This window comes from Drosophila willistoni (genome assembly GCF_018902025.1).
Source record: "Drosophila willistoni isolate 14030-0811.24 chromosome XR unlocalized genomic scaffold, UCI_dwil_1.1 Seg144, whole genome shotgun sequence".
NCBI classification, from domain to species: Eukaryota; Metazoa; Arthropoda; class Insecta; order Diptera; family Drosophilidae; genus Drosophila; species Drosophila willistoni.
The window spans coordinates 2045279-2072199 of NW_025814057.1; the positions used below are offsets into that span (position 1 = coordinate 2045279).

The 26921-nt window shown below is 40.3% G+C and overlaps 3 protein-coding genes across 4 annotated transcripts; all 3 read right to left on the reverse strand.

Annotated features, from left to right (window-relative positions):
- Positions 1-47: 47 nt before the first annotated feature.
- On the reverse strand, positions 48-15661 carry LOC6639176. Of its 2 annotated transcripts, XM_002062402.4 has the most exons (8): positions 15442-15661; positions 3884-5849; positions 3504-3819; positions 3134-3440; positions 2860-3060; positions 2622-2793; positions 1825-2052; positions 48-1768 (listed from the first exon to the last, which is right to left on the reverse strand). In XM_002062402.4, the coding sequence occupies exons 2-8, from the start codon at positions 5837-5839 to the stop codon at positions 1484-1486; spliced, it is 3465 nt and encodes a 1154-aa protein (XP_002062438.3). In that variant the 5' UTR covers positions 5840-5849; positions 15442-15661; the 3' UTR covers positions 48-1483. The 2 variants fall into 2 exon arrangements, with proteins under 2 accessions (XP_002062438.3, XP_046867942.1); XM_047011986.1 differs by lacking the exons at positions 48-1768; positions 1825-2052 and adding an exon at positions 2084-2155 and having other exon boundaries at positions 15442-15660.
- A 1577-nt stretch (positions 15662-17238) lies between these two features.
- LOC6639175 (E3 ubiquitin-protein ligase Bre1) lies at positions 17239-21385 on the reverse strand. The gene is made up of 4 exons (XM_023181730.2): positions 21255-21385; positions 19853-21065; positions 18799-19778; positions 17239-18731 (listed from the first exon to the last, which is right to left on the reverse strand). The coding sequence occupies exons 2-4, from the start codon at positions 21062-21064 to the stop codon at positions 17612-17614; spliced, it is 3312 nt and encodes a 1103-aa protein (XP_023037498.1). The 5' UTR covers position 21065; positions 21255-21385; the 3' UTR covers positions 17239-17611.
- Positions 21386-21734: 349 nt separating this feature from the next.
- On the reverse strand, positions 21735-23524 carry LOC6639174 (tektin-1). Its single transcript, XM_002062400.4, has 3 exons — positions 23145-23524; positions 22578-23090; positions 21735-22499 (listed from the first exon to the last, which is right to left on the reverse strand). The coding sequence occupies exons 1-3, from the start codon at positions 23315-23317 to the stop codon at positions 21920-21922; spliced, it is 1266 nt and encodes a 421-aa protein (XP_002062436.1). The 5' UTR covers positions 23318-23524; the 3' UTR covers positions 21735-21919.
- Positions 23525-26921: the final 3397 nt, after the last annotated feature.

Consider the following 26921-nt stretch of genomic DNA (forward strand, 5'->3'; position numbering starts at 1 on the left):
TTAGTCTTCTATATTAAATTATAGTTGATGTTTTTATTATTATTATAAATATTATTTTTTTTTTACATTAAGTTTATGCTTATTTATTGTACGTGTATTATACAAATCGAGCTTGCTTTCATAAATTATACAATTTGCAGTTTCATTATTACTTTCACACACGATCGGCAGTAAAGCATTATAATACTTATTAGTTCGAACAATCAACTCGAAACAGGAATGCGAAAGAAAACATTTCAACGCCAAATGGAACAAGAGAGATTAAGTAGGAGTAAGGGGGGGAAATCTTATCTGCCCAATCAATAAGTTAATATATTCTCATCATCAAGCTGATTTGGGGCTTATGTATGTATGTATGTATATATGGATCAGTCGAATCGAATGCTACAGCAATCGATTGTAACTGTAAATTCGTTTTTGGGGACAATAAGAAGATTTATTCTCCATTCGTCCCTCTCGCTCTTTTTTTCTACTTCATGCAACTACATATGTATGACTTACGGTTTAAGCTCTTCATCTCGCTCACACACACCAAGCAAATCAACAACTGGCACTGCTGACGCCAACACCTACGCAGACTGCAACGCAATGGCGGATTTCTTAACACTCACTGAAAGTCCACCTTCAAAAACTATATTAATACTGACTTAAGCTATAACAGATTTTGATTGCGAGTAGAAAAAAAATCGGCGAATGAAAACTGAAAAAGATGCGAAAGAACCATCAAGTGGGAGATTCGAAGAGAGAGAGCAGAAGAGAGAGTGATGCAGTTTTCGTTGCTGGTGTGGGAGCAAAAGAGAGCATAGAATTAAGCCCGTTTGAATGAGCAGCGGTGAATTTATGGGAGAGAGAGAGAATGGAAAGACGTTTATCTTACGTCTTTTGGAATTTGTTGACAGATCTTGGATGACCACTTAATGGATACGTATTACGTAAATAGATCTGTTAAACGTTTAACAGAATTGAAATTAAGATCTTCTACTCAAAAAAAAAAAGCCTTAACAATGCACCAAAGGACTCTCAATGCATTCTACACTCGAAAAATACCAACGCCAGATAAATATTTCTTGATAAGCACAAAAAAAAAAATGCCTTAAACTAAACTAAAGTTATTCTTGGGATAAACTTGTTTCTAGCCTAGTTCTACAATGGTTTTAAAAACTCCATAATACTCGTAGGATAGACGGATGAGAAATGAGTAACTACTTTTCTCTTGATTTCAGTTAAATATTCTATATAATTTTTCAAGATATTCTAGGGCATGGCATTTGACTGTTTCGAGCATTATTAAGTTGTTTTTTTGTTTTTGTTTTTTTGCAGGACCGGTTCTTGTTTATGTTCTTTTTTGTTCAGATTTAAAAATTTCGGACGCAAACATTTGTAACTAACTACAAGTAAAATATGTAACTTTTTCGATTAGTTAACCATAGTTAGAGAATTAATAACAATCAAATTTTGTAACTTTTGCTTTCTTTGACACAATTCAAGGCAACTGTGATGATGATTTTGATGATGAAACCACATCGACATTGACATCGGCATCGAGATTAGGAGGATTGCCATTGCCATTCATTGTATTGGCATTGTCATTGTGATCGGGTTCCAGCAATTGTGACCAATTGGCATTGAGGCGAACAATTTCCATATCCTGTCTGAGTTGATGCAGTGTCTCGGGCAAATCATTGTCATTTAGAATACGGGTAACGTTCTCCAATTGATTGGCATAGATGCGTAAACGTTCCACATTATTTTGCGGCTGAGATGTCAACTAGATGAGAGATGAAGGTTTAGTTTAAAAAGACAATCAGATATCGATTTACACACCTCTTGGCTTCCACGAATCTGTTGTAGATATTTACTGATACGTTTGTCGTTTAGTTGGCCACCAGTTTGCCACATTTTCAATAGATTCAATATACCCATTATGTCACCCTGGTCGGGTTCCTTTTGTTGCGGCGACAGCAAGTGCATGGGAGGGAATTCCGTTGTGGGTGATAATTTCTTATAGCTGCTGCATAGAGTGCTCAATGTGCAGATGTCCTCATTGAGACGCTGTCCAGGATTAGTTAGTAGTAGTTGGTGGGTAAATACGATAGTTTTTTTTTTGGGTAAATCATTTTAAACGAAATAGTGCTTTTTTATACGTGATTTGTGACTGTAGTTGTTGTTGTTGTTGTTGTTGAAGATCGATTATACGGTTGAATGAGGAATGAATAATTAATTAAATGAATGAATGATTGTATGAAAACTTTTTACAATGTATGAATAATGAATTATAATAATATTTGTATAAAGAGCAAAACAAAAAGTATGTCACAAAATCATAAGATTAAGGGTGATTTGTTTTATTTTGTTTAAATTAAAAATTACATCTACAATCAATTTGTATAAATCATAAATCGCGAACGTGTATATAACATATGCAAACATATATCTAAATCATAACGAGATATATATAGAAATGTCTTCGAAGGCTCTGTTCTCTTTCTCTCTCACACACAAACAACAAAAACAAAAAAAAAATCAATATATATGGTGACAAAAAAAATGTATGTATATAAATGGACAATAAATTGGAAACATATTTCGCATGTATGTCGAGTTGCAGTCTAAAACCTTACATCGATCTCATTGCGATGACGTTGCATTTCTGATTTTGCTGTACTAAGATCATTGCCCTTGATCATTAGCTCTTGTGTGGCATCCATAAGCTCATCTTGCAACTTGAGATTAACATCCTCCAAGTCTTTGAGCTTCTCCAGCATATCTTCCTTATGCTGTTGTAGTTTGTTTCTGCCAAAACAAGAACAATTAAATAAGAATCAATTTGGATTTGCTAATTGTAAGAGTTAAACTCACTTATCTACAATCAATTGTTGTATACAATTGTCGTTATCCAACTGAACCAGTCTCAAAACCTTGAGCAACTTGGTTACCAGAGTGTCCACCTCTATGACCTGATCCACAACTGCCTGAGCTGTGCTATATTCCATCAGGGATGGCAACTCGGCCAAAGAGTCATGACAGCTTAGATCCTCTGTGTTACATTGATCTCGTTGGCTATCGCAATGGAAATTGATTGATGATTATGAAGTCAAAGAAATATTTATGCCGCAAAGTATGCTACACTTACTTCATGGCTAGTCCATTGAATTTATTTATATGCAATTCCATTTGCTGGCGATTCGTTATGGCCTGGGACAGTTGTTGCAGTGAATCATCTCCTGCACCCACCCCTCCTCCGCCTCCTCCATTATGGAGATGACTACTTTGACTCATCAGTTCTGTGGGCAATTCAATTTGAGAGATCATGCCCGTGCAAGAGGATACCATATTATGTGAATGTGAATCTGGTTGAATAACATCCTCCAATACATTGTCCATCATCAACAGGCAAGGTTCTGTCTCCGAGTCCAACATCTCAGTTGAATCGGAATTATCTAAAAAATAGAATTCAATCGATTATCGAACGGAATTCCTAGTCTAATAGCCAGTTAACATACCACCATTGCCATTGTGTTGGTTTAGATCGTGGCTGTTGGTCAATGTGGTCATAGTCTGTGACGTTCCAGCTGTTCCACCTTGACGTTTGCCAGCCTGTCGCAGCGAGAGACGTTTACCCGAATGGGTGGTCGCCTGACGTATGGCTCCGATGACAGCGGCTATAAAGGATTGATTGCGTTGTGGTGACAACGAACCGTCACTGGCCAGCATTAAGGTGGCACCAGTTGTGGCCGAATTTAATGGCAGATCCAAACCATTGGGTCGTTGAACTTGTTCGTTTTCGACAGCCAACGATTCTGTCTGGAAACGTATGTCCTTGAGAAAAAAGAAAATATCACTAGTCAGAAGTGGAATGATGAGAGTTTTACTCGGTGCTCACCTCTAGATCTTGTTCGGAAATGCTATAGGAGTAGACCAGCTGCTCGACAAGGCCATCCAGACGTGAGTGCAGGCCAGCCAATGCTGTGGAAGCCCCAGCAACTGAGGCATTCTGTTGATGGATCAATTCCCTTGATTTGGTCTCCAAGGCGGCGTATTTGGTTTGAAGTAAACGATTCTCCTGGCGCCTCTGCTCATTGAGACGCACCAAATGGCGGCATTCATCACGCAATACCTTGGCCTCTTCCTCCCGATTGGCCAACTGGGCCTTCACTGCCTGATGTTCCACCTCCAGTTCACGTAGAGCATCACATTGGGCAGCCTTCTCATGCTGTAGGAAATCTTGCAATTCACTCGATTCCAATTCAATGGCAGCCTTCTCCTGCAACAGGAGCTGCTGTGTGGCCAAGGAGCGACGCATTTCCATTTGCAGGGCTCGACACATGGCTCTCAGTTGGCCAATTTCCTGTTGCCGTTCGAATAACTCGTGTCCGCTCATCTGAATTTGGGATTCCAACATCAGGAGGCTATCATGGCCATCGTTACTGTCCTCGGACGTGGGTGTTCCGGCACTGGCGCTGACTACTCTAGCCAATTCCAACATGCCCATCACACGTTCGGTATTCAAATGCAATTCCTGCTGCATGGCCAGCTTCTCTTCCCTCTCACGCTGCAGTTTGCCACTCAATTGTCGAACTTCTTGACGCAGCTGTTCGATATCGAAATCCCGTTGATCTGGTTCAGCCTGGGTACATTGATCTTTTTGCTCGACAGCCTCGACAGAACGAGTTTGTAGAAGACCTCCACCCAAAACCAAGTCCAAATCGTCGCTTGTTAAGGCCGTTTGTACCGATGTCTCGTGATAGATCCGAGTTCTGGGCTGTAGCTGCTGTTGGGGACGTCGCAATGAGTTCACCTTGGCGGTGACTGGAGCCAAACTTCTTCTGGCAGAAGTGGTAGGCACTACCATAACCGATGCACTCATCCGCGCATCTATGGCACCCGCTCGACTTATGGAGTTGCTGCGCGACAAACGACCTCCTAGTCCGCCAGTTAAATCTTCAACCGACTGCTGTTTACGTCGTCGCGGTAGTGTACCACCCGGAGCTGGACTATTTCTGCCCTTACCGGCGCCGGCTCCGGCTCCACCGCCCCCGCGACTATTGACCATTACATCTGGTGTCACTGACATGCCCCGACGAGCCGACGACCCACGATTGGCCGGCCAGCGATTATCATTATCGGAGGGGGTTCCCGGTGTTCTAGCCCGACTCAGGGACGGGGTTCTCTGCACTTGTGTCAAACGCTGCACTGATTGGGCGCGATTCAATGCACTTGGCAAAGTATCTGGTTTCTGTGGGCGTGCCATACGCGATGGAGTCAACGAGGAGCTGGGCACACGAAACGAGGACGTTGTCGTTAGCCTTGATGTCGATTTGTCTCTCGGTGTGAGCGGTGTCATTGGAGCTGCCGGACTGTTCCTGGGCAAACTGGCTGCCCTCTTCAATTGGGCAGCCATACGGTTATTACGTTCCGTTTCTTGTCTATTCGTTTTTCCCGTTGGCGTGGTTGTTGTTGTTGCTGTCTTCTGATCTGAATCTGGTTCGAACATGGCGACCTTCTTTTTCACAGTGCCACCACCACCACCACCGCCGTTTGGACGTCTGTTTGGTGTGGTGGTCTCCACTTTCAGTTCACAACTGTCGTAGATTTCCTCGAGGCCATTGCTACTGGTGTAACCACCACTGGTGCTACTCAGACCACGCTGCAGTGTGACACGGGAGAGGCAACAACTGCTGCTGGTGGCCACATCCAAGCCACTGTCACTGCCATCACAATTGTTGCCTGACGGGGTAATGACCTCGGTTAGCTCCATCGATGCCAAACAAGAGACCAATTGCTCCTGTTCCATAACCAATTGTTGATCCTCAGCCATCTCGAACAGAGTTGCGGACATGGCAGATCACCTAGAATGCAAACACAAAACAAGAAGAAAACAACAAAGAGAGCCACTGAGATTAGCAAGTGATTCACATTCGTATAGTGGGTCGACCCAAATTTCTAGTGCGTATTTTTAAGTTTTGCCTGGCATTTGGATCACTTTTGCTTTGTACACGCGCCAACGACCTTTTCCCGCAGGCAAAAAATAAACTGAAATACACTCGACGAAAAAATGCACAGGTATTCCTTCTTGGATTAACTTCACTCAGCCAGACCCACATAAATGCCTGTTTCTATTTGTCGTTGTTGTTTTTCTGGCAAGTGCATTTCCCTTTTTCTTATGGCTTTTACGGTCAAGTTGCATTTCCGTTGAACAAATGGTCATTTCTCATACTAGTCAAAAGTTTTGATTGACTTGAACTAGTTCATTTGGTCGAGAAGTCGGCACAACACCTGCATTTCCACCTGCTAGGCTAACAAATTATGATCAGGCACCACAAGAACAACAACTCAGAGTTCTCATTATGTCTCCTCCTTCTCATCATCATCATCATCATCATCATCATCATAATCTAGTTGGCTGACTTGCCAGAAAAGCAGCATTTTTACATACACAAATTTATAACTTGTGCCTGTGGCACATTGACCCAAACTCTTTGTGAAAAACTTTCAAAACAAAAAAACAACCGAAAAACATTCGCATCCAATTTGATATGCCGCATTGTTGTCCCATAGATAGAAAGATACAGAGTCAGGGAGGGGAGAGGAGTAAAGATTCGTTTCGCAGTTGCCACTATACATCATAGATTCATCATATTTTATATACTTTTACTTACATATATGAGAAGAGATAACACTTGTGTTAGGGTATCGAAATTAGGGTATTTCGGCATTATCACACACGAGATTTTTTTGTAAGAAACTTTCATTCCATTTCGCTTTTTAAATAATTACAGCTTTCTGGGTAAAAATCGATCCATTAGGCGAATTATCTTTCATGTGATCTCTGCAGTGATGACCTAACTCAAGTCACTTAAGCACGTGTTAGTTTAGGTATTTAAAAGTGAACCAACAAAAGACCTTTTGCATCTGTAAACTACTTTTAATTGAACCCTTAAAAGATCTGGGAACTATATTTCATTGAAGCCAAAAGATCTTCTTTCTATCTCTCCTCTTCATTTGCTATGAGTATACAGCTAGAAATTGGTTTTAATTTTATCTAAACCTTTGAAATTTCAAGATCTCTTTTAGGTTGATAAGATATAATGAAACTCTAGTTTAAACGTGGACAATCCAATATAATTTAACTTTAATTAACTTTAATCTAATCAACTGATAATAAGTATTAGTCGATGTCATTTAATAACTATTAAGTTGATTGTTATTAGGAGTCTAGAACAATTCTGTAGATTCCATCGTCAGAGATTCGGCATTCAAAACCTCGCAAGAATGAATTCTTGATTGGAAAGGGTATCTGTAAGTCATGTATTTATCAATTGTTACCCTTTTTCATTTATGCACACATCATTAGTGTCATGTTTGCTGTGTTATGCGATCTTCCAAAGATTTGGCGAACAAAAAATGTTGTATTTTGTTTTTTTTTGGAGAAGATTTCATCACAACTTTTTTTGTTGACTGACTGAAAGTAAGTGCAAAAAAAAAAGGGTAGATAGATACTATACATAATGAAGCTGCTCCAGTTTTGCAGTTAATTGGAAGCAAATTACTTTATATTGTTCGAATAGAGGGAAAAAAGAAAATGAGTATTCATATTTACTCGTACACACGGAGAGGGCAGCATGTGGCAGACGTGAAAACCAGTTAACCCGGTTATGTCCTGGACAGAACGGAACGACCTTGGTTAGAATATGTTAAAGGCTGAAAAATTGATGCTTGAGTTGACTTTAAAGATACAATTTTCCCTCCATCCAATGAGAATGATGCTTAAGAATGTGCTAGACCCCCAGACAAGAGGTCTAATGAAGGGCACTCTTGGAAAAGCGCGCATTGAGGATGAGATTCGCCCTCTTGAGGCGACTCTTGGCGGCTTGGGACACAAGATACATATACATATATGTATCTATATATATCTAAATATGTATGTATGTGTGTACATATATGCATGGCGACAGACATTGAGGCGCGAATGAAGTTGTCGCAGCTTATCTTATATGCCAATTGATGGCCCTGACAGTGAAAAAAGCAGGCAGAGACAGACATAGAGAGGGAGAGAGAGAGTACAAGAGAAAAACTCGTTTCAAGGCGTCTTATCGAGCGATGTCTGTCTGACTCTAGGCCGAAGAATGGAGTGGCAAATAAACCGGAACTGACGTTGCATATTTTAAGCATCTATCCCCATCTCTCTCTCTCTCTCTCTTTCTCTCTGTGTCTGTGTTGTAGATGCATTGGCTGCAACACCCACAACGGTAGTCCATCCCATTCTCACTCTCTCTCTCTCTCTTTCTGGAAACCCTTTTTAATGACATTCGTCGTTATGGTACATTAACTTCAATCAATGAAAAGCTCTTCTTTCTCTAGGTTTTCCCTCTAGGCAGCAGTTAATGTCGTCCCTCCTCTGCATTTTGCGCCTAATTCGATTAAAGACCAAGCTTGACAGAGCAAAAATAAGAGACAAAGCCAAAAGCAAGTTAATTACAGCAGTAACATCAACAACAACAACAACAACAACAACAACAACAAATAGCAAATTGTCCATCATAGATGTGAGAAAATGAGAAAGAGTCGAGCGTCGAGCGCCAAGCTTGGTTTGCCACTAATTCCAACATGAAGCGACAATTATAGGAAAACAGACGCCAGAGAAAGACTCGACGACTTAACTTAACTTGACTCTAGTCCGTCTAGTCTTCACTCGGTCTTCGAACTATATAGTTCGATGGCCAGATAATACACCACTACACATAGGTAACATTTTGGGAATGGGGGAGGCAGGGCAAAAGGCACCATTAAAAGTCGCTCATCATCTGTCATCTCTTTCACTCTCCAACCAAAGACCCCCAAATGATCCATTTGATTAACTAATTCTGATCACTAAAATGATCTTATAAGCAATTAAATTATTTTTTGATGGCAGAGATAAAATCGGAATAAATGTATATTCAAATATTCTTTAATTCAGAAATTTATGATTTATTTATTTCAGTCAATCGCTGATTTTGTTCGAAAGTACATGAAATTTTGTTTACTTTTGCTTAGACAACATTCACTTGATATTGGAGTGGAATAGGAACCTTTATCTAATGTCCATATGGTGCAGCTGGTGGAGTTTTCCCTTTTGCTCCTCCTTCTCCTCCCCGTCGTCTCATCCCTGTTTAGATCAAACTTGTTTCTCTGTTTCCGAATTCAAACTTCTACTTTGACCATATGCTACTTTTACATACATATTTACATACATATGTATACATTATACATACATACATACATCAAATTTTATTTATGCGATCCGCTTTGCTCCAGCTCCATTCATTCCAACTCCTTAGGCTTAGGCCATATGCTGATGGATGCGTTAAAGGGGAAACAGAGAGAGAGAGAGAGAGAGACAAATTGGAGAACTGGGCACTGGAAGAACTGGGGAAATGCGAAAGAGGGAAATCCATTCACTTGCATAAATTTCTCTCATCTCATTGTTGTTGCTGTTTTGTGTCGGTTGCATTGAAAACAATTTAGTTCCAATTTCAACAATTTATTTTCTGCTGCTCTGCTTAAGAGAGAGTGAGTGAGTGGGGATAACCCCCCAAAGCTGATTTGCTATAGTTCCCACACACACACACACACACACATGTATAGCTATCTATATAGTGGATATATAAAGCTTAATTTATATGGCAGACTGCTTTTAATTGATGGGCAAGCTCAATGAACAGGTGGACAATTCGGTTATGGGTTATGGCGCTGCTATGCGATATGGGCGGATTTTTGTGTGACACGCCCCAAATGGCGGACACTCCTTGTTGTCAAATGTTTTGAAAGCACTTCCTGTCCCCTAGCCTACCCCTCCCTTCATCCCACACACACACACACGAAATGAAACTCAACTCAAATGAAGTGAAGCACTTTTTTTTTGTGTGCTGCGAATTACAATCGAGTTGTAGCATAGCCAGCCCGCATCTGCCTCTGCCCGCCGTTGCCCCCTAGCCACCACCACCACCACCCCCCTTCGCACAATATCCCCCTCTCTGAAGACCAAAAACTTCACAGTTATAATGAGTTGCAGTTGCAAGTTGTGCGCACCCAGTTTATGTTTATTTGTATGTATTCGTTTCCTTCTCTCGTTCTCTGTCTCTCTCTCTGTCTCCGTCTCTCTGTGGGGAAGATGGGGACAAACGACGACGATGCCAATTGAAAATTCTGTGCACTGAGTTCTCTTTGATACCCATTAATTCAAATGAGTAAAAGACTTAATCGAGCCAAGCAGGAAATGCATGCGCATAATTAGAAATACCAAAAAATAGGCCTAAGAAACTGAGAAACTGTTATACATTAGCTATGCAACTGTTATAGGGCTGTTATACAAATGTTATACGACTGTTGTACAAGTGTTTTAGGGCAACAATATTGTTAACAAGTTCTTAAATTCATTATTCAAAAGAAAACTGTTATAAACTGTTATAATTTTCACACACTTGTGTGCAAAGATTGTTATACAAACTATTATACATGTTGTTATACAGCCATACGAAGTCACATCTTTTCTAGCAAATTATACGATGGACAAATGGGTATATCTTAAGTCGTCTGAAGTTTATAATTGAAATGTAACAACTTGAAAATATTATTTGGTGAGATAGGAACAAGAGGGATAGATTTTGAGACCGAGCTAGAGAGAGAGAGAGACTACTAAAAGGAGAAGCAGGAGAAAAGTTTTGGGGATTGCGGGGTAAAGTAGGAGCCACAGCTCTTTGACTCTTCCGGGTTTACTTTTGCTTACTTGTTTTTTCCTCCAATGCTTCTTCTTATTCTTTTTCATTGGGTTTTTGGTGTTGCACCTGCCGACTTAGCGCACATTATGCCTATGGCATGAAACGGTCGACTGGGGACAGGTGGATTGGTGGAGGGGGTAGCTGGGTGGGGAAATAGGAAAATTCTAAGCATGATTTTCTAATTTTTAGCCGATTCTATTACTGCTGCTCCTCCATTCTCTTCCCCACCTCCCCCCCACTCCCTTTGTATTTATCTTTTTCTCATAACAGTTTCAATTTGTTTGTTAGACCGAAGCGGGGGCAGGGGGAATGGGATGGATAAGCGGAGGCAATAGCTGCTCCTCCTACTCCTCCAATTCCGTCTGCGTCGTGTTTAATGAATCAAACAAAAACAACAACAACACACACACACAAAAAACAAAAAAGAATAAACATGATAGCCATTCAGAGAGAAGGAGTGGGGGGGAAGAAAGGTTGTGCAAGGGGTGTACAGGAGGAGTGGCATGGGCGGCAGCTAGGAGGCGGGCCTGGGCAAGGCGTCTAATGTTGCCAGCTGGCTGTCACGAATGCGGCTTTTGGGAATCAGACGGCCCAACAACACATCCAACACAATCAAAATAACAGGAAGAATCGTCCAACTGAATCGACTTGAAGTTTTTTCAGTTTTAGTATATATATTTTGTGTTGGTTTTTTCTTTTTGAAGTTTGCCTCTGGTGAATTGTTGTTGATTTAACTGTGTTTTGTTGTTTTATTATTGTTGTTGTTGTTGTTGCTGCTTAAAACAATTTTTCGGCGGCAACTGAGCGAGCACGCAAAGGTTTCATTTTGCATTTGGAGTTTCACGGAAAACTTGGCAAAGTCGAAAAATGAGGCTAAATTGCATCTAATCGGATTCGTTCATGCCACCAGACCAGAATGGGGCAAACTAATCAAAAAGTCAGAGCACTGAGTGCAGAAGTTCTCGATGTAAGAACTAACAATCTAAACTGGGTTATCCTTTTAGAATTTAACATATTATACCATCAAATCGTATTACAACTTTATCATATTCGATCATAAAATATTGTTTGATATCCTATTCTATCGAATCCCTAACATATTCCATCATTAACATATCCTATAATACACTTTTGTCCTTTCATTATCATGATATATCTCTTCGTCAAGCATACGTACATCCCTTAGTATTCCCTCGTTCTGAAGGAACCTCCTAGAAATCTGTTTCATTGGCTATATCCATCACTCAGTGCCCCCTGCAGATTCATTTCCCTCTAACAAATCTATTCTGATCTGCTCTTTTGCTTATATTTTGCAGCTCTGCTTTAAATTGGCTAAATCATTGAAACTGTTTCTCGAAATAGATCATACATACATATATATTTTACCGATTTAATGACCCCAACATTATCCGTTGCTGCGAAAAAAACAAACCAAAACCAAACCGAGCCGAGCCGAGGGACAAAAAGAGGGCAAAAAAGCAAGAGACAGAGTGAAATCAAAGAACATGTGTGGCTATTTTTTTGCCGCTGCTGCCGCTGCTTCTTCTGTTTCTTGTTAGTTTTCTTAAGCCGATGAGGGCGTTCATTGGCCTGGTCCAAAAAACAACGAAGCAAAATACACTTGGAGGAAGAAAACCAAACTAAACCGGAATGAAAATGATGACTATTGCATTTATTTCTCTATATAACTATGTATATCTTTCTCTATCCCTCAATCCCCATCCATCTCTATATCTCTTTCTCTGCTACCTTTTTTTCTTTCTTTTCTTTGGCCGCCCTCTGTACTCTTTCTCTGATTTAATTAACAACTCATTGCGTTGGCAATTACGCCAACTACTAAAAAAAAAAAAAATAAAATTATTTGTCATCTAGACCAGAGAAAGTCTATCTCTCTCTCTCTTGCTTGGATGGAACCCCGAAAAAGTCTTTGGTAACATTAAATAAACTTTTAGTAAGTCTTTTTTGCTCCGTTGTTGTTATTTTGTTTTTATAACTATCTACTATATATATAGTGTATATACAGGTATATAGTATAGTTTATAGCTCGAACTGGATTTATGATGAGCGTACTTCACGCTTGGTGGAGCAAAAGCTTCGGCATGTGCCACATGACACTCTCTAAATGTGGAGAGTGTTCAAGTGAGAGGGTTGGGGGGGTAGGGGGCCTGCATGGCATGACTTGCTCTTGACCATTGACCAGACTTACAGAGTTGGTAAGGCAAAAGCAAACAAAAAAAAAGTGGAAAGCATTGTAAAAACTTGAGCAAAAATTCAAAATGACAATGGCAAGAATGAAATGAGAAGAAAAACAAAAAGATAAAAGGGAAGGGGCAAAAGGGACGGCGCGGGGGGAGGCTAAGAAAAAGGCAGGCAGGCTAAGTTTATTCAGCCGCCTTTTTGTCTCGCCTGAGAGCCTCAACTCATTGTCAAATGCCTCATAAAATTCCATGTCTCAAGAACTTTTGGCAAGCTGCAAACTTAAGCCGAGCCAAACCTCACCCCAACCCCCCAGGAAATGCAATCCCTTTCATCCTTTTGTTCAACGTAAAATGATATGAAACCTTGTCTCTTTAAAACCCAAAGAAACTGACCTTGAAAAAACGGACCCAGACCCAGACCCATAACAAATTGAATATCTATAAACAAAATGACAGGCAAAGAGTAAAATGGAGAGAGAGGGGGAGGGGGGAGGGGAATATGCATGCATCGATTCGTTAAAGTTCACACACTTGCCAAAACTTGTTTATCATAACAATAAATTATATATGTACATATGTATGTGTATATTAATAAAATGCCAAAACCCCTCTTCTTATCGGCCCTCCGTTTCATTCGATAAGCCTCGCTAAAAATGTCTTTGCCAACAACAAAAATCAAAGTGTTTGAGTGAGCGTGTGTGTGTGTGTGTGTGTGTGTGTACATTATAAATGCATTTAGCAAAAAAACACCACAGTGGGTTAATTTGCCATCGTGCCGATAAGACTTTATCAATCGAAAGACTTCCTCAGAAAAATTCAACAATGCGTCAGAGAGAAATAGAAAAAAGTGAGAGAATTCAAAATAAATAAAAAGGAAAAATCACAACAAAGGAGTTGAACTTAGTTAAAGCTACTTAAACATAAAAGAAATTTCACATTAAACACATAACGAGAATTACCTCAAGACGAGTTTGAAAACCTCGACTTTGATACTCAAACAGAACTTCATCAATTGAAAGAGTCTCGCAATTCGTCTCTTATCAGTAGAAAGTTTAACAAAACACTTAAATATACTAATATAGTTTAAATAATAAAAGAGTTTAATAAACTTCAAAAGTTGTCCATATTACATTTTTAAAGCCACTCGCATTTTAAAAAAATAAAAAAGGTATGCCGAATAGTTAATAACAACAACAACTTCGAAAAAAAGGCTTACACTATGATGGCCATCAATATAGTACAACATGTCTCATTCATATGGATCTTGGATATCAAAATTCTAAGAGGAAATCTATCCTTCCAGGAGAATGCAATTTTCAGAACGTGAGTTTTTATGAGTTTTTGGGTTCTTAGTGTAAATTAATGGCTTAAACTGATATAATTTCTAAGAGTTTGAGTTTCAAATATTCTCGATTGATGCCTGGGTTTTGAGATTTTACATAACTTATAAAAAGGGCTAAGATCCATCCTTGTTTCATGTTCGAACCAAGCCAATCAATTTTTGTAATGGGCAATGTTGAGTTTCACATAAGATGCAAGTTGGCAAAGTTGGAAAGTAAGTTTAGTTTTGATCAGTTAATCTTACAAAAAGGCGGAAACAGTTTTTTTTCTTTTTTAATTGAAACTTTAATTAACATTTTCCTGAAGTTTTGCTGCTGTCTTTCGAGCAGCGCAACCATCGCAAATGGAAATTTGTCGCATTATGTGAGAGAGACACAATAACGGTCAGCGCCGTGTCCGCTCCATCATCATCATCGTAATCATCGGCTCGACAACATCATCATCTATGTACCTCATGAATAAATATGGTAATAATAACTAGGCCATCTAAATACGAGTCGTCACTTGTCAGGGGAGTGGAGGGGAGGGGGGGAGGCGAATTGTGTTTTGTAAGTAAATTGATTGACTGACATTAAATTGCAGTCTTCCTGATTTTTGCTAACAAAATCGATTATGGCTAAAGTCATGCAAAGTGAAGCGAAATGAAATGAAATTACCTTTTACCACTCGCTCTCGCACTTCTCTTCCAAACACCAAGACCCCGACACAGTGGGTTAAACAATATGTGTTCAAAGGGGATGGTGGGGAATCCCCCATTACTTGGTTTAGTGAATAAACTGATTCAAAGATACCCTTTCTTTGGAACGGAAAAGGTTCGGGGAGAGGTCATTTGAGCCTTAACTCAATATGGATAATTGAAATTGTAGTGTATGCTTTGGCCTAAGATGCTCTTTGGTGGTAGGGTATTTGGCAAATGTCTGACCTTTGGGTTGAAAGAGCTTAACCATTGCCATCATCATCATCATGAAGAAGGCGACACCACCAGAAAGTGACGACGCCAAACCGCAAATAGACTCCTTCTCCTCCTCCTCCATCATCATCTCCTCCGCCTGCCTGCGGAGTACCTCCTTCTGGTCGATAACAACTTTCTATCCGCAACATTTTTTTCTTTTCTTATATTTTTTTTTGTTTTTTAAACTCACCCACAGAGAAGCGACAGCGGCAGCAGCCGTCAAAGTTGTTTGTTCGGTTTGTTGTTGTTGTTGTTGTTGCTGTGATGTTGTGTTCCTTGGGATTCGATTTTGGAATTGAAATTGGAGGAGCAAATGTCAGAGGGTATAGAGCATTCTCTCCCTTTCTCGCTCTGTGGTGTTGTGTTTATTATTTTTGTTGCTCCCGCTGAGTGTGCAAAAAAAATGGACGGCAACTTTTTTGCAACAACAATTTGGATTACTGTTCCAATTTTGTTTTTTCGGTTTGTGCAAATTGAAAGATCAAACAATGTTTTTTAGTCAGGCAGACAGAGAGAAGCTATGCGCATTATTCTTCTTCATTGTTTTTTTTTGCTCAGAGTTTGCAGAGTTGGGCAGGGCCCGTGGCAGAGGCAGCTGCAGGCAGCTGGTCCTTTATCCCCCTGATCGTTCGTCCTTTTTCGTGTGTGTTTTGTGCTCTGTTTCGTTTACCTAACACAAGATGGTTTTTATTTGTTTTTGTAGTCCTAGCCAGGACCTTAAATTTATTCCTCTCATGCACACACACACACACACGCACAACTGGTGTGGAAGGAAAAATCGATGACAATTGTCTTTTTGTTTTTGCAATTTCAAATTCAATTTGCCTCCCGGAGGTCGGCTTCAACTTTGCACTTTTAGTTTAAACGCTGCTGAAGGCAGCTAAATTTGTATATTTATCTAGATGGCAATTCATTCACTTTCGTCGCTTGAAAACGCACACAAAAAATAAACCCGAACCTTTCAATCATGAGCAAACAAAAAAAAAAAAGAAGGAACCGAACGACGCGCGCCCACACCAATTTACAAATTTACAAACCGACCGCACACAACCGCGCACCACGAAAACAAAAACAAATTTCAAAAAGTTAATTTAAAAGGGGTTGAAAATGAGTATGTTTGACGGCGCCACTGCACTGGGGGGTTCGCAACTCGATGCTCGATGTCGCAGCTCGATTCAACATGCAACTCGATGCAACATGCAACAAAAGAGCGCAGTTCATGCAAAAGAGTCCCCGACTTGGAACAAAAGAGTAAAAATCGTGAAAAAAGTACCAACATCAGGTAAAGGAGTCAGACTCCGACCATTCAGTCGAGCAAAAGAGTCGAACTCCGACAATAGAGTCAGACTCCGACCATTCAGTCGAGCAAAAGAGTCGAACTCCGACAATAGAGTCAGACTCCAACCATTGAGTCGAGCAAAAGAGTCGAACTCCGACAATAGAGTCCAACATGCAACAAAAGAGCGCAGTTCATGCAAAAGAGTCCCCGACTTGGAACAAAAGAGTAAAAATCGTGAAAAATAGTACCAACATCAGGTAAAGGAGTCAAACTCCGACCATCGATAATATCGATGGTTTCATCCATCGATGGAAAAAGTCCAAGCCATCGATACTATCGACTTTTTTTTTCCATCGCTGCAAAATCCATCGAGGGGGGAGACTATCGATGGATTCCCAGCTCTACAACAATGATACATGACAGCCAGTGTTGCCATTTTCGGTTTTTTTTCCCGTCAGATCTGGCTTGTTTCGGATAGGCGGAAAACGAGAGTGAAGCGGCACAAAGTGTGGCCACACTCTTGAACGAAATCGATTGTTTTTACAATTCTCTTAACTATCGATAACGTCATTCATAAAATATCGACATTTGAAAATAATAATAAATCTTCAGAGTAAATCTAATTAATTATTAACTGTTTGTCAAAAAACAAATAACAATTTCAAATAATACGCATGCGCGACACAATTATCAACAACTTTTTAGATGTATACTAAACTTAATATTTTTTAGCCATTTATTTAGTTGTTTTTCGAACATTTAGTTTCCAAAAATTAGATCGTTTCTTTAAAATTAAAGTTTGATTTACAAAAAACTAAAAGCTATATATAATATATATATATTTGTATAAACCGATAGAACTGAACTTGTGTCTCATATGAGAGGGGGGGGGGGGGTGGTTGGAAAAAAAAATTGACTCATGAAAATGAAGTGTTTTTTTCGTGTTGTTTTTCAAGAAATGAATGGGATAGTGAAACTTGCTAATGCTGCAATGATTTATACCAAGATAGAAATAAGGATTAATATATATATATATATAGGCGTTTTATATATATATATATACATATTAAATGAGTTAAATTTACTGGAGATATAGCCTATGATAATCATTTGCGCCAAAGGCGCAGTTACATTTAGGGCATTTGCGCTGCCGCGTCTCGTATCTGGTGCGGAGGCAGTCATAGCAGAAGACATGGAAACATTTGGATAGGACAGCATCCTTGCGTTTGACCTTGCAGGAAGGACATGTGAGAGTTTCTTTATACTCGCGAATCTCTTCGATCATCACCTCATCGATGGTGGTGCCGGACATTTCCATTTTCTTCATGCGTTCCGCTTTGCGTTTGAATTGGGCCAATTCCTCCTGAAGGCGTTTCGTCTTGTAGGCCTCCGCCTCAAGGGAGCTGGTCTTTTCCGCCACCACCTGTTGGGCCTCCTTCATCTGTGCGTGATACTTTTCGAGATGCAATTTCAAATCGGCCGCCGATTGTGCCGATTCGATGGCCTTGCGTTTATGCATTTCCATTGCCTGTTGCCGGAGCATCAACTCTTTCTCAATGGACGCCACAGTGGCCTGTAAGCTGCGTTCCTTCTCCTCCAGCTTACGCAGGACAATATGCATGGCTTCGATTTGAGTTGTGGCCGTGGCCATTTGATCCTCCAATACCGTCTTCTCCTCCCTCAGCAGTTTATGCAATTGATTGGCTTTTATCCGCTCGGACATCAATTTGAAATTGGCATCATCTTTCTCTCTCAGTTGTTGAATTAATCTGGAATTCTGCTCTTGCATATCCTCGAATGCTTGACCTGTCACCTCCATCTCATTAAGCAGGGCCTCCTCCTCATGTGAGCCGACAAAGGGTCGACTATAATTGGCTCCGGCTCCACCTGGCCCACCGGCTGGACCCCCGGCACCACTCCAAGCATTCTCCGAGGGCTTGTGATTGGCCACCTGTTTTTGTAGTTCATATTTTTGCTCCTCCAGTTGCTTGATCTTGCGCAAGGCCTCCTCATCGGCCAGTTTTTTGCGCTCCTCTCGTTTGCTTTCCTGCAGCTTTTTCAATTGCTGCCGCAAATCTTCTATCTCGGAGCGTAATTTCTTCTCAGTGGCCATCAGTTGGACCTTATCGCGTTGATCCTTGGAGACACCTTTGTACATATCCAGTAACAGCTTCATTTCCTTTTGGTCATTCAAAGCTTTTCTGTGAAAATGGAAAAATGAAATAGGGATTAGTGGGATAAGATTAAGGTGCATGAAGGATTGCTTACTTCAATTGGGCCTTTAGGTCACGAACAGTTTCACTTTCGACTGCCTTCAATTCCTTGGCTTTGACACCCTCCTTCGAGTCCTTTTCCGTTTTGACATTAGCTCCTGCTGCCCCAGCACTGCCACCTCCTCCAGCGCCTCCTCCACCACCACCACCAGCACCCGCACCAGCAGCTGGCGTGGCTCCGCCAGCATTCGCTGTGGCATTTGCCGAACCTGCTGCTTGTGTCGAATTAGCTGGACCCGGTGAATCTTTTTTCTCATTCATATTCTCGCTGTTAGTCTGCAGTTTCTCTTGTTTTATGCCATCTTTCACATCCTTGCTGCTGCAATCATCGTCAGCCTCATCTTCAGCTGATGCCGAATTTTCCTCCTTAATGGCCATGTTCGAATCACTGCCCGGATCTTGGCAATATGATGAACTATTCATGTTCTCCTCCTTTACATTTGCTAGACCCAATTCCTGTTTGACCTCTTCGCTGCCACCGGCCGAGGATTGGGATTTATTGTTGTCCAATTTGGCCAAGGCGTCATCCAGCTCTTTGCGCAGCTTCACATTATCCGTGGAAGTATCTTTGTATTTGCGTTTATAGCGCTGCACTTCCCCCTTCAGCTGGCCATTGTGATTCTGGAGCGAGGTTATCAAATGCCTCATCTCCCGATTAATCGGAGCCGTCTGCTCATTGGCTGCCATATTCTGTTCGAATTCTATGCGTAAGGCTTCGTACTCCTTGCGTATGAGAGCCAGGACATCCTCCATTTGGATCATCTCGCTGCGTACCTTCTTCTGGGCAATTAGCTCTTCACTCTCCATCACTTCAATCTGCCGGAGATGTTGATTTTTACTTGTCTGCAGCAGATTACGCGTCTCATCCAGCATGGTCTTGATTTGCATCGACTCGTTGTAGAGAACTGAGAATTGAGACTGCAGGCATTTGTATTCAGTGGTCTCAACAATTACCGATTCGGGCAGTTGGCGAATCTGAAAAGAGGGTCAAAAATGCGAAAAGTTATTGATCGGGATTACTTTACCCCGTAGCTCATACTCATACTCACATCCATCTTGAGTTTCTCCACCTCTTTGAGTGTCTCGCGATGTGTTGCATGCAATTTGTCCAGTTCCTGCAAACGGTTATTGGCCAACTCACGATATTCTTCGAGTTCCTTTTGCAGCTCTTCGAGATGTTGGCTATTTACATTGGTTGTGCCGCCACCAGAGCCGGAACCACCGCCGGAACCACCACCACTTGTGCCGGTGGGCATTTTGGAAGAATTTGTTGTAGTCTTATTGGGATCCCCATAGATTTGATGATAGGCCTTCAGCTTCTCAATGGCTTCGGCCAAATGATTTTCCAGCTTATCATTGCGACAATGGATCTTTTCCAAGTCGTATTGTAGCTCATCGATTTGATTTTTCAGTTCAGCATTTTCCGTCTCCTTGGCGGTGAGGGCATCTTGATATTCTTTCATTTTCAGCGACATTGTGTGGAATTTCTCATGCAGCGAAGTATTTAAATTTTGAACTTTACGATTTTCGGTCATAATTTCTATATGAGTTTGTTTCAGAGTTTCCTCCAGGGCTTGAACACATGATGCCAACGCTTCCGGATCTGATGATGGTGGCTGCTCTGTGTCATCGGATCCACCACCGGAGGCACTAGCTCCAGCGCCAGCTGCTGCTGCCGCTGTTGTCGATGATGAAGATGCTGGCGTTTTTTCGCCCTTCAAAACTTGTGTTATCTTTTCATTTCTTTGCATTAACCTATCTATAACTTGAACGATTTTGGCCACAGCTCTCTTCGAGACTTGTACCCGATTGGCGAGCTTCTCATCGAGCTCTTCCTTGTCCCATGTGGAAAGTTGGGTGAGAAACGATGTGGTCACCTCATTCTCATTTTTATTCTCCAATTCATCGGCTGTCTCGGCATCGAATCGTTGCAACAGGACACGTATGTCCTCGTTCAGCTGATTCCAATAGCGATTTACCACATTGAGAACAGCATCATCTTGGGTCTGACGCTTCTCCAGCTGCTCGATTCGATGTCTCAACTCGGCTTCGGTACGCATTCGCTGCTCAATGCGCTGGGCCAGCTTCTTATTCTGGAATTCCAGAACTTTGATGTCCATTTCTTCCAGTGTGGAGACGGGCCCGATTAGATGCGGCTCGAAGTGAACCTTTTTGATTGGCGGCTGACCGGCAGCAGCGGCAGCCACCAGGCAACTGCTACCGCCAGTGGCCGCAGCATCCTCAGCGCTGCGTTTCGACATCCTAAAAGAAAATTAACAATTTCGATTTGACATTTATTGATTTTTATGTGGCGGCAGCTGTACTCCATTTTTTTTTTCTCTTTTTTTATCGTGTCTGTGTGGCGGCGGCAAAAGTTTTGCTGTTGCTACTGAAACCACTCTAATTTCACTGACCACAGCGACCACCATTTACAATTGTTGTAAATCTTACCCTTATATTGGAGTTCCAGTGAACTTTCAGCTTAACATTAACCAAAATTAAGGATGTTTGTTCCCTTTTTTTTTTGGTTCTTTTTACGTTTCTCTCTTCCAATCGTCAGGGTTACAACTCATAGCAATCGATTACGCTAGTGATGTGAACAACATCGATAGCGTTACTGTCCAAAAATCGATTGCAAAAAATACCGCATCAGACATTAGCGTTTTATCGATATGTTGTTATCGATTAGCATCAACAAACCGAAAAAGGCGGTATTTTTAAATATTTAAAAAAAAATCATTCGATGCAATGAATTGCAGAAAAAAAAAGTTGAAAAAAAAGTTTCTACCACAAATAGATATTTTGTTTTTGGGCTAATTTTCAACACAATTTAATACACGCTTTTTTTCTGTTTTGCATTGTTTTGCATGGAACTCGTTAAGTGAATTTCAATATTTATTATAATAGTAATTTTGAATTGAACGCGAAACATTTGGTATGCATAAATGCACATGCATCTAATTTGATTAAATTGCACAATTAGTTGGTTTTACTTTTGTTTTTCAGTTTGTTATTTTGTTTGTTTTTTGGTGTTTTTCTTTTTTGTTTTGTTTTCGACTACAAGTGGAGGAAGGATGGTTGTGGATGAAAATTTGGATGCTTCTTTTTTGGATCCTTTAGAACGACTGATATTTCAGGGCCTGACGCAGGGTCATGCAATCGACCTCATCAATTTTGCAAGTATTTGCCTTAATATTGATCTCCTCCTCCTGCATGACCTGGACATGCATCAAATAACGCATCGATGCCTTATTTTCATTCAATTTCTGATTCAGCTTACAGACGGATGCCTTCAAGGCCTGCAATTCGTTATAGAGTGCATCCTGGACCATATCGCAGGTCAACTCAAGACCCGGACGATGGGCACGATTACTAAGACGGGTCTGGCATAGCGTTATGGCCCGCTGCTTGTCCATCATTTCCTTCTCCAGATCGTTCATATTGCGCTGCACCTGATGGATATGATCCATGGTATCCTTGTGCTTGTTCTCCAGGCACTGCTTCACATGCTTCGTCTCGGCAATGCGTCGCTCGAAGGCCTCATTAGTGCGATCCGTTTGATTTTGCATATCCTCGCAAACTTGCTTCAGCAGCAGATCGATATAGGCACGCAATTGGCCAGCAGAAACCAAGGCTTTGGCATTTGCCTCCAGATTCTCATAGGTCTGGGCCTGCCATTCGGTCAACGAAAATTGGCTAACAAAAATTGGTGGACAAAAGTAGGTCAACAACAAAATACTCTACATTTCTTCAATGGGGGTTTTACTGACTCACCAATGTTGCTTGGACAGATCTTGTCCCTTGCCCAAATCATGCTGGAACTCCTTTAGCTTCAGATTCTTCTCATCGATGGCCAGAGATTTATCCTTGGCGGCCAAATCCTGATCCAGCAGATACATGGCAGCTCTCAATTTGCGTATCTGCTCTTCGGCCTCCTTCAGAGCGGCATCGGCCAGACCCTGACATCCCTTGATGACCTTCAGTTCGCGGCGCAACGAACGGTCGACCTCATCATCGCATAGATCCACACCGATGCGACCCTCACGAAGAATCAGGCACTGCTTGCAAATGGCCAGCGATTTCTCCTTGAGGAACTCTATGGCACTGAGCACACGATTGCGATAGGTGTTCAGTGCCTCATCCTCCAGCATGGCAGTCTTCTTCTGGCGATTCAATTCATCGACCAGAAAACGTATCTCACTGGTCCGCTCGCGCATATGATGCTCCACCTCGCGCTGCCAATTCTTGGTGGTGTCTTTGGTCTCATCGACCACCCGACGAGATTCTCTAGTGGAGAGAAACCATTAGGGATGCTAAAACGACTTGTCCCCCAGCACTTACTCCACAATGCGTTCCGCCAGCTTCTCCTGATCGCAGGTTATACGAAATTTAATCTTGTTATTGTAGTCCCAATCCTCCTCGGAATAGCGTGGTGGACATTTGGCCACTGGACCCAAATGTTTGCCAGCCAGCTGGAGGCCACTTATGCGACGAGTCTTCAGATTAGGCAACATGATGTACGCTGATTCTTTACGGATTCTTTATCTCTCCAAGATATATTATTGCATAAGAAAATCAACGATGGGGAGGGTAAAGAAATTGGCGAAAAAGATGGAAATTGAAAATTATTTCACTTGGAGATATGTATCTCTCTCGCTCTCTTTCTCCGAGTGTGTGAGGAGTTTGTCTGTTCTCTCTGTTTGTCTGTTTCACATAAAAAGTTTCAATTTAATGATAATTCACTTTTCACTTGGCTTACTTTGTGTGACTAAAAGAAAATGTGGAAAACTGAAAGATAGTTAGATGGACGGACGAACAGATAGCCCAACCGACCGACCGATAGAGAGAGAGAGAGAGGGAGATAGAGATGGAGAGAAAAAGAGTGAGAGAAAAATGAGGAAAAATTAATCCTGTACCTGGCCAAATGGCTGCCTGAATCTGAGTGACTTGAATTGGGGTTTCCTTTAGGCTTCGTTAAATCGATTCATGTTAAGGAATTTTACGGTTGCCTAGCTGTATTTTATTATTATGTTGGTTACACCACCAACCGCCCCTCCCCCTCCACCCTTCCTCTCTGGCACTATTCTTCCTGCTGTCGGCTGTCGACTGTCGACTGTCGGTTTCCTTTTATGCCAAGCACATTGCGCTTGTGCCTGGGCCTGAGCCTCAGCCTGAGCCTGAGCTGTATGTCACCTGGCCTGGCCAATTGGGCACACAAATCGCATAACCTCCAACATCCCCTGCCGCCTGCACCCCCCCGCTAATCAAGGAAAAGGGACTAAGGCACCTACTTACACCTAGAGAGTGTGTGTGTGTGTGTGTGCGAGTTAGTGAGCGGTTCCACCAAGTCCTTGCGGTTTCATGTTTAAAAATAGCTTTATCTATGCTTTTCCCTTGATCATCGATTTATGTTAACATACTTTCGCTTTTTTGTTTTTGTTGCTTTTCTCTCTTACTACTTTGTACCCATCGGCTGACTTTTTGGCTTTGGTTTATTGCAAACTTTTCTTCGTTTTTCGTCTTTTTTTTTCTGCCATTTAATTATGCTAATCATTAAGCAAATGCGTGATTACCCAAATATAAACTCTAAAAATACAACTAAACTCGATTTCCGATTTACAGTTTGAGAGTTTCGCATTAAGGAAACAGTTTTAGTGACACTTTGGCCATAGTTGAAGTTAATGCCTTAGAAATGCCCATTAAAAGGAAAATGAGAACGTATCAGGAGATATGATGGTGCCCTATCTTGTCTCGGTGAAAGTGCTCATTGGGGGGGGGCATCCTTTCAAGTTCATCAACCAATCAATGCATCAACATCAAGCGAAACTTTATGCTTTACAAAAGAGTCAAACCAACAATTTCTCTTTCCTAATTCACACCTTTAATTTTTTGTGAGCTGTAATAATTAGCATCCATTGATGTTACCTGAACAAAAACAGGTAACCATTTTCAGATTCATTTCCAAAGTTCAATGTCTACAAACAAACATACATACCTATGTACATATGTATATATTTGATCAATAATGATGTCTATCTTCTGTTTTGATCTATTGATTTCACAGATAACATTCGTTTCGTATAAACATCCATTCAAGAAACGTTTTATTTGGAACTTGGGGATTTCATGCTGGTTAAGGTGGGTTTTGAAATTGTCACAAAGGTGGGCAGCAGTCGGTCAAAATGTCACAAAAGGCGGAGAGGTGTTGAAAATTCTCTAGGAACGCAATTCCCTTGTATTAAGCGGGGGTCATGTGGGTCATTCTCACAGTTCTCTCAAAAACGTACGAAAGATTGATTCTTGATGATTTGAAAGCTATTATTATTATACTTGATCAAATTATGACTTAAAAATGAGTTGTTTATGATTAAAAAGAAGTGTTCATATTCAACTCATCAAGAGAACAAATGTCTAGGATAACGTTTTCTATCATGAGTCATTTGTGATCACAAAATGAACTCATTTATGAGTATATTAATCAGTAAGAGGATTCGATAATGATTCGTTTGTGATTATATAACGAATTTTCAATAGATATTCAATAAAACAACAACTTTGATTTTTGTAAAATTAATTTGTAATTTATTACGATACACAATTTTGTTTTTTTTTTGTCATATACATCATCATGTGTACATTTGTATGTATATACATATACATATATAGATTGATATATATGTATATGTACGCATTTCGGGCTTAAATCTTAATGATAAAAATGTACAATTTTAATTAACTAGGATCTGGAGGATTTCTATCTCTCTCTCTCTCTCGCTCTCTATCTCTTTCTTTATAACTATCTTTGCCTCTCTCTCTCTTTCTCTACTAATGATGTTGCCGCTCTGCTTCATCCTAATCATTCTGCTATCCACCAATTTGCGTTTGTTTTGGCTTTTAGATCGAGAACGTTTTCGCTATTTGTTTTATATATGTATGTGTGTCTGTTTGTCTGTGTGTGTGTGTGTATTGTAATTATTATAATATGTAATTAGACTCTCGTTTTGATAATTAATTGTTAACATGTCTCGTCTTGTTTTACTTTGCTTTGCTACTCTTCTTCTTTTCTTAGCGATTTTCGGCCAAATTACAGTTATTATTATGCTAGAGTTGCCATGCTATCTCTCTCTCTCTGTCTGTCTGGCTGTGTGTATTTGTGTGTGTGTGTGTGTGTATGAATTATTAACAGTGAACTTTGAATTTCAATTCGATTTCCAAGTACATTTCAAAATAGATTTTTTGTTTTTTTTTTTTGTATTTTGTAATATTTTTGTTTAATTACATATTCATTAATAGTTAATTAGTTTTCAATTTTAGTTATTTGTTGACTTTGTTTTTTATTTAGTTTTCGGTTCGCCTTCTTTTCGTGTGGACTGTACAAAAAAATTGTTTTTTGTAGCTAAATTTAATTATTGTACATTATGTGTACCTGGTAACTCTAGAAATCTAAGATGCAAGGTTGTCGGTTTTCTCTTTGTATTTTTGTTGTTTGTATGTGTATGTATTTCGATTACCCATATTCATATATATATATGTATATATATATATTCTCATTCTCCATCTGATTTGGTTGTTGTGTCAGTTTTAGTTTTTTATTTTAGCTGTTTCAATTTGTTTCATTTAATTCTTGGCTATCTACGAAATACGAACTGCAACTGTATTCTGTTGTATCTATTACATTTTGTTAGTATGTATCTTTAATTAGTATATGGTAATGTTCTTCTTTTTTTTTTTGTTTTTGTTTTTTGTTAAATTCATTTATTTGCATTTTGTTGTATTGTTTGGTTTTTCTTTTCTTTTGTAATTTGTTGCTAGTTTCTTGTTCTCATAATTTGTTTCTTTTTGTTTTTTTCGTGTGTGTAGGCAGTGTTTCTTTCATTTTATCATTTCTTGTTTATTTCTCTGATATATATTTTACATATATTTTGTTTCTCTTTTTGGAACCCCAAAACATTTCTCCACAAACTTTACTCGATCATTATTTTGAGCTCTAAAAGTGACCTTAATAGTAAGTTGTTCATAAACAATAAGGACGAACAAAAATAACGATTGAATTATTAATCATTTTCATGGTCAATCTGCCTGGTTTATTATTTAGTTAGTTACTTCAATTCTCTTAGT